We start from the raw sequence: 14,006 nt of genomic DNA, 5'->3' as shown, positions 1-14,006 counted from the left end.
GTGCGCAAACAGCTTTCCAACATGTGGAAATTAACAACCCAATAATTTTCCTTAGTGCAATTTAATTGCCACAGAAATCAGGAGGCTATTAAAAAATTACAGACAAGGGAAACAGCCTTAGGAAAGTGCAATGCCAAGTAATCAATAGATTCTCAATGCCTTCTTATAGTTATTAACTCAAGTTGTACTCTTGGACCATTTGCACATGTTAATTCTCCCTTTTATCTTTGTTACAATCCCTGAGATTTTCAAATCCTGTATTTCCTTAGCTTAAAAAAAAAAAAAAAAGGCAAAGAAACTAAACTTCACAGACAAGTGATGAAGACAGTCTCTTCTGCAAACTCAACTGTAGGAATAGTAACATTAATTTCCAACATCTGTTAAGGGAATATAGCTCAAAGCCTTCTTTTATATTAACCTAAAAATCTTCATAAAGCCACAGGAGGTGGTGGTTTGATTTAAGAACACTGCAATTGCTACTTACAATCCAATTATTGATGATGCTACTCCCAAGCTGGCAATCAGTGCTTTTTAAAGCTTATGTCAGCCCTGTTGTTTGTACTTTATGCTGTGCAGTCATCCACAGAAGCTGTCAATTAGCTTGATTCCTCTTCCCTTGTTTTAGCAGCAGCTCTGTGATGCTTGAAAAGAGAATAATTTGCCATCGGTGTGAAAAAGGTTTTTTTCTTCCCTTTACTGGTATACTAACAGTTCCATCGACATCATGTTCAGCAGGTTGAACTCATAGGAATTTCCTCATATATACAACAAGGATTTGAACCCATTGACTCTACAGTAACAGCTTCTAACTACCTTGAATACACAGCAATTGGACTGTGGCAAATACTTATGGATACCAGGTTTAAGTGCAGTTTAATACAGCATCAAACAGCACGGTTACTGCTACACAGAAGCAGGGTGATACATGCAGATTTTTGGTGCAGATTATAATAGCAGGACAGTCAGCAGCATTAAAAATTTCCCTGTGGAACTGTACTGGTATGACCCCTTTTAGCTGCAGGAGTTACATTCTTGAACACAAATGTTTACACAACTAGTTCAGAACAACAGTGTGCAACAGCCACAGATGAGTGAAAAAAGGGCAGTGGAATTCACCTGTGATTTTACTGCAGAAGATGTTGATGAAACTTAAAATCCAGGATGTGCACTAACCAACCCCTGATTGGGTTTGGACCCCACACAGAGCTGGTGAAGCAAAAGGGATTACTATTTGTCTCAAAACAGCTCCTGGAATGGCCAAAGTCTAGGGGTAACCTCTAGGACAGGAAGGGTGGCCACACACCAAACATCTGCCCAGCTGTCTCCAGCCCAGGAGGCAAAGGTTTCTTAGTGTCATCACGAAAGCAATGGGGCTGGGATAAAGCCTTTTTTGCCAGATCTAAAATAGATGAGTCAGCATCAGTTTAAAGGGAAGGACTAGATTTGAGGTCGAACATTCAAGAGTTATTTACTTTGTAAAAGAAAATTCAGAAGTTCAGATTGAGAAGTTATTGTTAAGTTTTAAGTCAGCAAAACACACATTAAAGTGAAAATGGCAGAGAATGAAACTGAATCAGTTTGTGCCTTTTGAGATATACATACAAGAATTTACTCTAGGCAAAAAAAATTTTGGTTGGGAATTAATGACTGAAGGCTGACACTGCATTACTGTTGAGTGTAAACACAACTTGATTTCTTTCATTTCTTGTGCTGTAAAAAGTTGTTTGAACTATCTCAAATGATAAAAAAGTTTATCTAGTTCCCTATGTCAATTGGTATGCAAGTTTCTGAAAGCCTGAGATATGAAAATCATTACACGATTCTTCACCCATCAGTGTGGGCAATCCTCCCTCTCCTCTGCCAGTTCCAAGAAGACAGAAGGAAGGCAAGCACCAAGATTTGGGGAAAAGAGAACAGTCTTTACTCTTGAGAATTTTGGAAAATATTCTACAAACAAGTTTAATTCATTGCAAGACAGTCATGTATAAAAGCCATGTATGAATTTGAATTCAGAGCAATTGCTAGGCAGAGGAATAAACTGCAGTGCTGGTAAAAAGCACTGATGGATAAATGGAGACAGAATTTTCAAACTGTGACATCAGATACTTACATATCCCAGCTGCATGAGCAAATCTTCTGGCTTCAGTGAGATTACTCAGAAGCACAGCTTGAAAACCAAACATGCTATAAAAAATCTTTTCTTTAGAACGAAGGTGAACAGCTACTTGTAGAATTTCCATATAATGCATTTTTCAAATGCTCCCCCCTCTGATTTCTACTGAAGTAATTTCTATAAAGTTAAGAGCACATAAAGATGTCCTTAACAACACAAGCAACCTGACTGCAAAAGTAGTCATCCATTCTGCTGATCAGACACATTTTACCTGCTAAATGTTCGCAGGTTTGACATTAGGAAAATGCTACATCTCAAGGCATTACTTCTAATTCTAAAGAGGAGGAGTTTAACGTGAACTTTTAAAACCTCATTTTAATTTATATTTTAATATGCTAAATTATTTAACAATTTCAATGAGCGTACTGAGTGCCACAGAAGAATGAATGCTCCATATGATAAAGCTGGAATGAAAACCCAAAGCTGAAGTTTGAACTATTATTTGCACATCCTGAGGTTACTACCCACCCAGTGCATTGCTGCATTACACATGTCCTCGGCTGATTTAAGTTCTTGTTACTGTTAATGTAGTAGTGATGCAGTTCAATTTTAAATACAGGAGCAAAAACAGCAACAAGTGAATTAAATTTTTGCTGGAAGAGTTACTCATGAGTTACACTTTAAAACAACTGAAGAGAAAGTCAAATGGACTTGACAAACACCTGGCAAACAACACAGTATGGTATGGTGTATAAACCCAAACTTCTGAAAAAGAAGCTAACTTACCTTCAAATCTATGAAGTCTGTTGAAGAAAGAGCAATGCCCATATATTGTGTTCAGTACAGAGGAATCCCTTCATTAAAAAAACATAAGCACTATTTTGTTTCACGGGCTCATGAAAAAATGATGTATTTTGTGCTTTACATTTTATCATCACATGCTATTTCCAGAGTCATAGTGGTAGTATGAAGTGGCTTCATTAACAAATGAGGAAGGGATATATCCTCTCTCCATCAGATGTTTGCCAAATGGAAAAAGAAAAAAAAAACTGATGAGGAGGTATGTTCTTAAGCTTAACAGATATCATGGCAAAAAAGGCAAAGCTTAAATTGACTTTAAGAACATTATATTTATAATTCTGAACATATGTTCATGCATTTTACAGCTCTTCAACAATGACATATTTAAATTTTACTGTAATTACAGAATTTCTCCCAGAAGCCAGAAAGGTGAATAATTTTTAAGTTTTTGGTGCTGATTCTTGACCAAATGACTGTAGCCTTTAGCAGTATGATGTACTTAAAATTGTTGAGTCATATCCTGAAGTGCACTGAAGCAGCAATTTAACAGACGACATAGCGGAAGGTCTGCATGGATTAAACACTGTTTCATTATTATTTTCTCAGTTCTCTTTCTGGAAGATTTACCTTCACCGATGTCTGACACCTGGTTCCACTTGATGCCTGGATCAACTGCAATGCCAAAGTGGAAAAATCCATCCTTGCAATGTGCAAGGGCAGCTCATACTGGCTACTCTGTAAGAAGTCCCACCTCTAACAGTCTCTTTTCTCTCAGGAATCCTTTACCTTTCCTTTCTCCCTTCCAAACCCAGACTCTCATCACATCTAACTGAGAACACATCATGGATTTACTCTCTTAAATAAAATCATATTTGTTTCTCCAAGATCACCAAATATTGCAAAAAATAAATTGCATTTCAATTACATGGGAAATGGCAAAGAAACAGGGCACTTGATTAAGCACACTGCAATTTTTTTTTTTCTGTGAGCTTAACAGCACCTGACAAGGTTGAAAAAACAAAAAAGGATAGAAAAATTTACACTTCAGTTTTCACAATGATGTTGATTAACGTATGTATAAATTCTACAACTTGTCAAGTCATCTCAGTTTAGCTGGTACCTATTAAAGAAAACAATACTGATAGCTGCCATTTAAGGCACCAGTTTTTGATTCTGGGATGAAGATTTCACCATTCTTGATATCCAGCAGGCTTTATGTCCTCAGTTCTTGAGGCAGCCTTTTTGGATATAATACTAAAATAATAGGGTGAACCAGGGGAACACACAAGTGACATACTTTAGACTGTGGCCCTAAGAGTACAAGAAACTCAGAACATTTGAACATATTAAGCTCCCCTCACAGTCTGAAGTTGTTCCTGAAGGCAGTATTAACCTAACACATCTTATGCTGAAACAGGTAAAGAGTACAGAGGACAATTCTACCTCAGCCATAGACAAGCTACTAAGAACAGTTTAATGGGATTTCCTGTGCTTCTCTACCTAATCCTGCCTCAGGACTACAAAAATAAATTTTGAGTACATAAGAAGCTTAAAAGAACACATGTATTTTGAAAATGAAACTAATGGTTTTATCTAACAAAGATTTTACACTCTACCTTGGTTTAAAAGCCAAGATCAACAAACAAATAGTGTTAAGTTCAACAACAAATTTATCTAACTACTGCAGCTGTAACATGGCAAGTTAAGAACATGCCTGCAGCTGGAACTATGTCTTTTTTATTCTAGATTATGATATTCACTCCTGAATTTAACCATGGATCTTCCATGTAAAGACAAGCTCTAAAAAACCCAAAGCATTGCTTTCCTCTTCAGTATAAAAATATAGCATGTACACACACAAATCAATTCTCCTGGCAATGATGCCTGCTCTAAGCAAAAATAAAAAATAATTGAAAAATATAAAATGGGTTAAAAAAAGATGCTATGCATGTACTAATGTCAAGTGTGTAACAAAAACTGTCACTCATTCTGTACTATACTAGCAGGTGGATCCAGAAAGAAAATTTGCATTTACTTAAGCTTGATGTTTTATGTGTTCTTTAGACTTAAACTGTCAATGAGCAGACTTGTTACTATAATCCACAAATTTCTAATACGGATCCAAATATATATATTTTTGAACACAAAAGCAAGTAATTCCAGAATTAAGTTTGTGACTTGAGTTTGTTCAACAAATTAAACTTTCCAAAATCAATACATTTGTTTCCTGAGATGGCTATAAGTCATGTTTTGATTTCACATTACACTGCAATTAACAAAAATTATTATGCACAAAACCAGATGTTAACTACAGCATACAAACACACAGAAGTCACCTAATTTCAGTGTTGTGAATTACTGTGTTAATGTGTTCACCTTAACAAAGCTCCTAAAATATTCTTTATACATTACAAAACAAGGATTTACAAAACTTTATTTTATTTCCAAGTTATTTCAATCTAAAAATGTTGAAACATAAAAAATACCACTTCCTAAAAGACTTTACAATAGAAGGCTAACAGTCTGGCATGGAGAGGTAAGTATATGGAAACTTGCTTTAACAGTCACAAATCAGTCGCTGGTGATTAAAGAACACTGTTCTTCAGAGCTGGTAGGCACTTCCACATAGCCAGAAATGTAAGTTTTCCTATCACTCCTTTTGCCTCCCATACATAAAAATATCCAATGCAATAAAAAAGGTAGGATAAAAGGGTGGACATGTGATGAAATAAAAGTATTATCTAAGGTCTTGATTATTGTTCATCTTGTGTAAGTGTAAAGATTCTGTCCCAAAGTTTTCCTGACAAGATGGAATTGTTTGGCCTTTAAAAGTGTTAGCTGAAATACCTCCCTTTTTTGCCAGTGCATGTTGTCTGCTCACTGCTGTATTGCTGGTTTATGTCTGTAACAGACACTGGCTCTAGGCCAGCCCATGGGTCCTCAAGCATTGAAGGTCTGTAATAGTTTTCCACATCATTAGAGACTCTTTTCTCTCTGCCATGCGCTGTACCAAATGGAGTAGATGTCCTGGGTGATCCCTTTGGAAGAAAATCATCAGGTAAAGAAACATTTAATAGTCTAATTCAAACTAAGAAAAAAAATGTAAAAAAAATTAAAATGTTTCCTTCTACTGCAGTAGAACTCTGAAACTGATTATTAATTTTAATTACTACATCTTGCATCCTCCTCAGGAAATATTAACTTTAATGTATTTTACTTTTAAGTGATGATTTACCAGGATAAGAAAAAAGCACTACCCACAATCTTCTTCCAAATACTTGTTTACATCACTCTGGCATATAGCTGCAGAAAAGCAGCTCATGCTATTTTTCATAATCTGTCAACATGTCTAAAAAAAACTGAACAACAAAACAGGGAATTAGAGGCTGAGGAAGAGCTGACAATATTAAAAAGAGCAGAAGTCAAATATTAAGTACTTACAGATTGAACACAGCATTCTATAATGCAAATAGCTACAAAGAATTCATTGGGGAAAAAAAAATCTTCTTTTAACCAAACCAGTGTTCTGCGAAATTTGAAAACCCATGACTTTATTTTATATACAATCTCAGTGGTAATCAGTGATTTAGTGGGTATTGGCTTTTGCAGGGAGCTTTTAATATTTGATTTTTTTTAAGATCAAGGATCACAACAATTGCTTCTGTAAAGCTGCTACAAGTCTGCAGCTTAAAGAGTGCTGACATAAAGGAACTCCTATAATCTTTTTCACCTGTTAGCATCATCCATTGTTCTCCTCAGATTCACTCCTTAAAAGGTGAAGTTCTATCTAAATCTGTTTTTATTTAAATTGTTTTAACCAAAGTTAAGCAACCCATACTACAGATACACAGTAATCTCCAGGCATGCCCATTGCATTCTGTATGGTCAGAGCAACAGGATGCCTTAAATCTGGTTATCAGATTTTGTAAAACAGGATTAAAGCACTTGATTAATGGCTGCTTCCCCCCACAGCCCAGCCCCCCCTGAATTTTTGGATCAGCAGTGATGGTATTTGAATTTGACTTATAAGCCCTAACATCTATGTAAATAGATCACATAAAACAATTTCTGAGCACAACTGAGATATGGTGCCATAAAGTGAAAGACCCAGTGTTTAGCCTGAATAACAGATTTCACTCAAACAGCTTGAACCTATTTCTGCTAACGTGCTGTGGCAGGAAGGTGTTGATGTGTTTCCAGCAAGAACTTTTCAGGAGCTCCTGAAGTCTGATGATAATGGATACAGGATCAAATGTGGGAACATCCGTGTCTTATTTATAGACCACTTGTTTCTGATGATTCCTTGCAGCTAGGTTATGTAGCTAAGAGGATGATCTCAACACACAAGAATTTCTAAAAGGTGGTGAATTACAGTACTGTATCAAACCCCATGAGGGTCAGAGAATCACCTCAGAATACACCTAAAAACTCTCTGAGGGGCATGGAGCTTCCTAGAATAAGCTGACATGCTCTAGCAACAGTGACATTTATGTTAAGTACTCACATTTAAGTAGTGAAACTAAAACACAAACCCCCACCATCCCTAAATTACCACATTTAATGAAGACCTCTTGACATTGTAAAACATTGAATGTGGAGCTCATTCATTGCCATGTTTAATCTGCAGAAGGCAAAAGAAACATGAGCTGATATGATCTGTAGTATTCAGGGAAGGAGCAAAATAATTCAATGTTAAGGCTCATTAATATGGATTTATTTAATAATCTTTAATTTCACTACAGTATGATGCAGGTCATCTGTAACACTGACATTACACTAACATTTTAGCATTTTTGAAATGTAGGAAATTTATTATTCTGTAATACAAGATTGACAGCCTTCAGTACCTGTAAGCATGTAGATTATTTAAGTTTAGAACACTGGTTATCACATGCTTTTTCCCCTCTGAATTATTTTTAGGGAAGAAAACCAAAATGTGATTATTTACGTTACAGACCTGTGGAAAAGGAAATCAGCTCTCCTTGTACAAGTGAAACCATTCAGTGCAAGAGGCACTATCTGGTACCAAAGATAGCTTAAAAAAACTTTCTATTAGTTGTCACTTATGCCAACAGGATTTTCTCAATGAACTTTGCTTAAAAAAAATCAATCTATTCTCAGTACTTTTTCTCTAGATAACAAATCTCTCTTTGGAGTAGAAAACAACAGCTTTTAGTGCTATTCATTAAAGAGTTACTGAGTGGAGTAATATTGCCTTGAAATTGGGGACAGTCACTCCCTATATCAGCTTGCTTCACCTGATGTAATTACAGCCACTGGCATATGCAGAGACCACAAAACCCACAACTGCACCATTTCAAAAGGGTAACGTTTCTTTTACTTTCTGTAACAATTTTTGATCCATACCATTCCAAAGCAGCTGCTAGCAGCTAGTTCAATAGTTCCTGCTGAGTGTAGGGAATAAAACGTTACCTCTAAGTGAATTCTAAGTGGAGATGAGAAGTCACAGAATGGGTTTGGGTTGGAAGGGACCTTAAAGATCATCTAGTCCCAACTTTCCTCCCGAGGGCTCAGACACCCCCCACTAGTCTGGGCTGCTGAAAGCCCCATCCAGCTTGGCCTTGAACAATGCCTGGGATGGGGCATCCACAACTTCTCTGGGCAACCTGTTCCACTGCCTCACCACCCTTACAGTAAAGAGCTTCTCCCTAATCTCCAATGCAAACTTACTCTCTTACAGATTAAAGGCATTATCCCTTGTCGTGTCACTACAGGCCCTTGTTTCCAGAAACATGTTTTCATAAAATATAAAGCAGAAGCACCTCTGTGGAAAAAACAGAAAGTGCTGTAAACTACTGGCCACATAAAGGTTGAGTAAGCCATTTCAGAAAAAACAAGCTCAGTATGTTTTCCTTCAAGTTTCTGTTTGTTTCAAAGAATGAAAGCCTTCGAGCACAAAATGAGTACAGAATGCTAATGGCATGACATTAACAGAACACTAAGGTAAACACAAACTCTCTTTTAGATTTTCCAATGCAATTTTAAAGGACCACTTAAGACTTTAATCTCAAAAGTGACTGTACATCATAAATGTCAAAGGCACTGGAGTTCACTTAGCAGGATCTACAGAGGAGAGGGGACAATGCACATGCCTCACAAGAAACCTGATGCTTAGAAAATGAAAAAGGGCTTTCTACCTGAATCTATTTATGGCCTCATGGGCAGAGATCCTTGTCCACACCTAAGCAGATGGGGACTCATGGTTTATGAGACTAACTCCCTCTGTGATTGCCTCTACTGCCCTCCCAGGCAGAACAGCTCCTGTACACGCAAAGTGCAGACTCACACATTTCTTCAGCCCTGGGCAGAGCTACAGACATTCACCATTGTCTGAGTCTCTGAAAGAGCTGCTATCAGGCCAGTGCTCCCAAACTACACACAAGGTCTAAAGAAGGAAAGCGGAGAAGGGAAGATGTTGTGACAGTCTGAGACTGGATTCAAACTTGAACTTTCTTTATCTCATGCTTCTTACCTCAGAATGTAACCTGACTTTATGTCAGGTTTCTTACATCAAGAATGGAGCCTATGGGAAAGTTCCCATCCTCAGGTGCTGACATGAAACTGACTAAAACTAAAGACAAAAGGATTCCTGCATATTCTTCTGCTCAATAAATTCTAAGGCAGAGTCGGTTGACAGGGAAGTGAGTTTTTCGGGAAGTTACAGCCAAGCCAATCAGTGGTCAGGTTTAATTACTGACACCTGGTGTAACCTCTGAAGACATGGACACACTCTGAGAAGACAGGGAGTTAAAAGCAGAGAATTCCCAGAGGACTTTCTCTTTCCTTCTGGTCAGTGCAGCTAACCCTTTCTTAGACAAAGAAAACCTTGTGAAACACTAATTCTCCTTGATCTCAAAGAGAAGAGAGACAGCCTGGGACCTGAGATGTCAGAAGAAAATGGGAAAGAATCCTAGGTGGGAAGAGATGATGGAGTGGCCTTTGGCTGGACTTTTCTTGTATAGCCATGGACAGAACCATTTTTCCTGTAACACAGAGACTGCATTTAGGGGGAGGCAATGACTTGAGCCAAGAGAGTGACCTGCTGCAGTGACACCATGTGCAGGAGTGAAGTGAACAAAGATGAGGAGGGTGTGGTGGTGCCCTCCATCTTCAGGGAAGAAGATCTCTGTTCTGAAGACTCTTGGAACCAGGGGAGGTGAAAATGGGGGGGACTGCTGTCCCAAAATGAGAAGCTGTTGTTTTTTGGTACTTGGCAAAGTATCCTTAAAAGGAACCCTAGAAGCAGCTCTGGTCCATGTGCAGTGGTGAGAGCACTGGGCATGGAAGGAGGATGAGACAATGGCAGATCTTCTCCAGGTGGTGCCATGTGTGACATGGAAACACAAAAGGTTTCAATTGTGTTTCCTGTGGTAGACTATGGTACAAGAGAGACTCCTCTCTCCCTTGACGAACTGAGAATTGATTATCTGAGAGGGGGTAACTTGACTGAGAATCCAAGGTTTTGTCTCATTGTGCTTTGCTGGAAATTCGGTGCGGGGAGGAGGAATATTTTGGAAGGTTTTCATTCTGAATTTTGTGTGTTCCTTTTATTATAGTGTAGGTTAAAGTTTTTTTTTCTTTATTTCTAAGCTTGAGCCTGCTCTGCTTGGTTTCTGGTCACATCTCACAGTAACCATTTGAGAAAATACATTTTCATGGGTGCACAGGCACTGCGCCAGCACCAACCCATGACAAGCAGGCTTTGAAAAAACCACTTAATTGAAGTGCCAAAGAATGATCTTTTAAAGGGAAATTAGACATCAATGACATAAACTGTCCCTCCATAATCTGCAGCAGAAATGCCATACACTTGGCTTTTTCAAAAGGCACTGAGGTTATGCAATCTGTTGGCTTCCACACCAGGAAAGTCTCTGTTGTTGTGCTGAAGACAATATAAATTTTGTATAGACAGTCAGCACCTGAAGACAGTATAAATTTTGTAATGATCCCCTTCCACCAGCCATGAGATTTCTGAGTTAATTGAATCATAAGAAAATAACAAAATACTAGTCCTCAGTGGACACATGACAATGCAGTACAGGCACATTAAGATTTTACTAATCTCTATTAAGTGTGATGTGACTTCATTATCATATTTAATCCTCCAAGTATCAATAAGAGCACAAAAAAAATTATCATTGTACTGCTCGTGTCATTTGTTACACTTTTAAGGCTTCTCTAATATTGCATAAAGCCAGTTATATACATAAAGCTGTTCTCTTGAGAACTGCCATCCCTGTGTGCATTGCCAGTCACATGCCACAACTAACACAGCTGGAAAAAGGCTTAACTCATAGAACCTGCTGTTGCTGGCTTTCAGGAAGCTTTCAGTGCAAAGCAAAGACTTTAAAATGCGAGTCTAGTACCACAGCAGATGCTGTTACTTCTGCTTAAAGGAGCCTCAGCTTAATTCTCGTTAATGGAGCACTCCTTTTCTCTGTCCCTGTCCCTGGAAACTCCGTGTGGACAGGGTGTGGATAGGGCAGATCCCACGATGGATGACAACCCGGGCAAAGCAAACGCACACCGCCCTTCACCAGTGCATTAAAGAAAACCGATCAGAGGGAGGCAGGAAGGTGACTGCTGTCGTTCTGGCCGGTGCTTAATTCTCTACCTTCATATGCCAGAATATGAAAAAGCAAGCTGCGCCAGCCTAGGGCCCTCTTCCCTTTCCTCATCTCACAGCTGCCGGTGCTCTGTCCGTCCTCTCTACCGCGGGGGAACGGGCGGGGGAAAAGCTGGTGTTGCCCAGCGAGGTTCAAGCCTCGCTCTTCCCTGAATATCCTGTTGGCGGGTGGGTGCTGCGCTGACACAAGGCCCGGCGTGCCTTCCCGCAGCGGGCTACGGGCCTCGCTTCCAAGCGGCAGCAGCAGCTCCCTCCCTCTCTCTCCCCTTCCCTCTTTCCTTGCTCCCCGTGTCCCTCTTGGCCTTGCCCCATACCTGGAAGTGCCTCTGGAAGCCGCCGGGCGAGCGCTTGTGCTGCGGCGGCGGGTGCAGAGGCGCCCCGGCCGGGGACGCGCCGCCGTACGGAGCCGGGTACCGGGGGCTGACGCTCTGCGGCCTGCGCGGGGTCTGCGCCCCCGGCGAGGGGCTCCCGAAGCGCCCGTGGAACCCGGCGCCGCGGGGCGACAGGCCGCTGCCGTAGGGCCCGGGCCGGTGGCCGTAGGGCGGCGTGTGGTGGGGGCTCCCGTAGCCCCGCGGAGAGGGCGGCAGGGGTCCTCCGCCGGAGGGAGGGCTCCGGAAGCCGCCGCCCGCGTAGGGAGGTGTCGGTGCGCGGAATCCCGGCCGGTACATGGCCAGGACGGGCCGGGAATGGCGGCGGCGGGAGCGGAACCTGTGCAATGGCGGCGGCGCCGCGTCCGCTCGTTTCTCTTCCCCCGCCTCTTCCCCGCCGGGCGGGCGAGCGGCAGGTTCCGGCCTCCAAACGTTCCGCGGCGGGAGGGCGAGGCGCCGTCCGTCCCATCCCGCCTGGAAGCGGGAGAGAGGGCGGGAGAGAGGGCCCGGCAGCCTCACACGGCGACCCGGCACGCCGAGCCCTTCAGCTGAAGAGGAGTAATCTGGAGTCGGAGTCTCAGAAGATGCTGGTAACTCAGAGGATGGGGCTCACGGCGTCCGTGGGCTCAGCGTGGCTGTCAGCGAATGCCCGCGGCTCTATAGCTGCTGAAAACAACGAAATGAACTCCTGTAAAGCAAAGCGAGTGTTTGCCTCACAGTTCTTGTCACTACAGATATGCTCGTTGTGCGCCTTTTTTCTGGAGTATGAGCCTGCGAATGCTACGTGTTGCAGCTGTCCCGATTGAAAAAACAGAGTGACATTTAAAAAGCACTTTAATTTTCCTCAAAATCACTTTGAACTGTCAGCAATTGAGTGGTATCTCAGGCAAAACTTACTCATACAAACTCGTGGCAAAATGCTGCTTCGTAGCAGAACTTCACATTTAGCACAAAGTCAATTTAACAATGTTATTTATTCCACATTCCTGCTCTGTTCTCACGTACATATTAATGCAAATCCTCAACAGCTCTGAAAAAAATGGTAAAGATTTTTTTATTGTTATCTATTTCTGTCCGTACAACAAAGCACTACTCGGTTTTAGGAGATTGCAACATAGGAAAATTAGGAAGGGCTTTCAGAACAGCAGTTAACAAAAGTTAATTATTAAAATAAGCAGAAAGTTTCTGTGCTTTATATACCCGTCTTGCTTTTCTTTAGCTTTAAACAGGTTTTGGTTTGTTTTTTTACAATGTGTTAAAGTGTTTGTTTGTTACAGCAAACACTAAGTTTATATTCACAGGGAACTCACCTCCCCACTATGTTATACAATCTCTCTGTGAAAAATGAGGCAATATCTGTTAAATTCTAAAATGGAAAGAGACTAAACCTGCTCATTTACATTTTTTGATAATCCTTTAGTCGGGAAGGCTATCTGTTTTTATTGTGCACACAAGGAATGCCATGTCTACCGAAGCTATCAATGTAACTTACCAAATTAGCTGTCTCATTCCAAAAAAGCACAGTTTAATTTAAACCCTTTTCATAACATATGAATTAGAAATACATACTGTTGTGCACATGTTGAGTTATGCTGGGGTAATTGTGCTGATTAATTTCTTGTTGACAAATCTAAAAGCATCCATGTAGCACTTTTGATTACACACAGCACGTCCAATCAACAAACCTGTCATGTAGATTTTCTCTATGTTCTTCCTCAGTATTTAGGCAGACTGACATGTGACATGCCTTAAGCCTGTGCTGCTCATCGTGATCATTTTCAAGCAGTCAGAAGTTTCGGTTGCTTTTGAGATACAGGAGTTCTCTTATCCTCATATTTCAGACAAACAAATGCCAAACCTCTATGCAGCCTTTGTTATCTTGTTAGAGAGGCAAGAAGACACCATGGTGTTCCTGTAACAAGCCTTCTCCTCTGTCCTAACACAGACTAAATGTATCTAAGGGTACTTCACTCAGGGCAGAGTTGCTCAAAGGTCAGTTCAAGCTAACCCTTCCATAGCTACACCCAGCTGAAGATACAGCTTACAGTGTGAGGATATTGCACCTTCAGGGACGGCG

At 40.6% G+C, this 14,006-nt stretch overlaps 1 protein-coding gene across 1 annotated transcript; it reads right to left on the bottom strand.

Moving 5' to 3' along the window:
* Positions 1-4,200: 4,200 nt before the first annotated feature.
* On the bottom strand, positions 4,201-12,274 carry MPLKIP (M-phase specific PLK1 interacting protein). The gene is made up of 2 exons (XM_054274112.1): positions 11,876-12,274; positions 4,201-5,952 (listed from the first exon to the last, which is right to left on the bottom strand). The coding sequence occupies exons 1-2, from the start codon at positions 12,227-12,229 to the stop codon at positions 5,749-5,751; spliced, it is 558 nt and encodes a 185-aa protein (XP_054130087.1). The 5' UTR covers positions 12,230-12,274; the 3' UTR covers positions 4,201-5,748.
* Between the last annotated feature and the right edge of the window lie 1,732 nt (positions 12,275-14,006).

Source organism: Melozone crissalis, unplaced genomic scaffold (genome assembly GCF_028551555.1).
Source record: "Melozone crissalis strain CALT ecotype California unplaced genomic scaffold, PUWL_Pcris_2 ptg000016l_1, whole genome shotgun sequence".
In the NCBI taxonomy this organism is placed as follows: domain Eukaryota; kingdom Metazoa; phylum Chordata; class Aves; order Passeriformes; family Passerellidae; genus Melozone; species Melozone crissalis.
This window is presented reverse-complemented; position numbering and strand designations above follow the sequence as displayed.

Coding starts and splice junctions, on each gene's coding strand:
- MPLKIP (XM_054274112.1), bottom strand. CDS start 12,229: ATGTACCGGCCGGGATTCCGCGCACCGACACCTCCCTACGCGGGCGGC. Junction 5,953..11,875: donor GCTTCCAGAGGCACTTCCAG/GTATGGGGCAAG, acceptor TTTCTTCCAAAG/GGATCACCCAGGACATCTAC.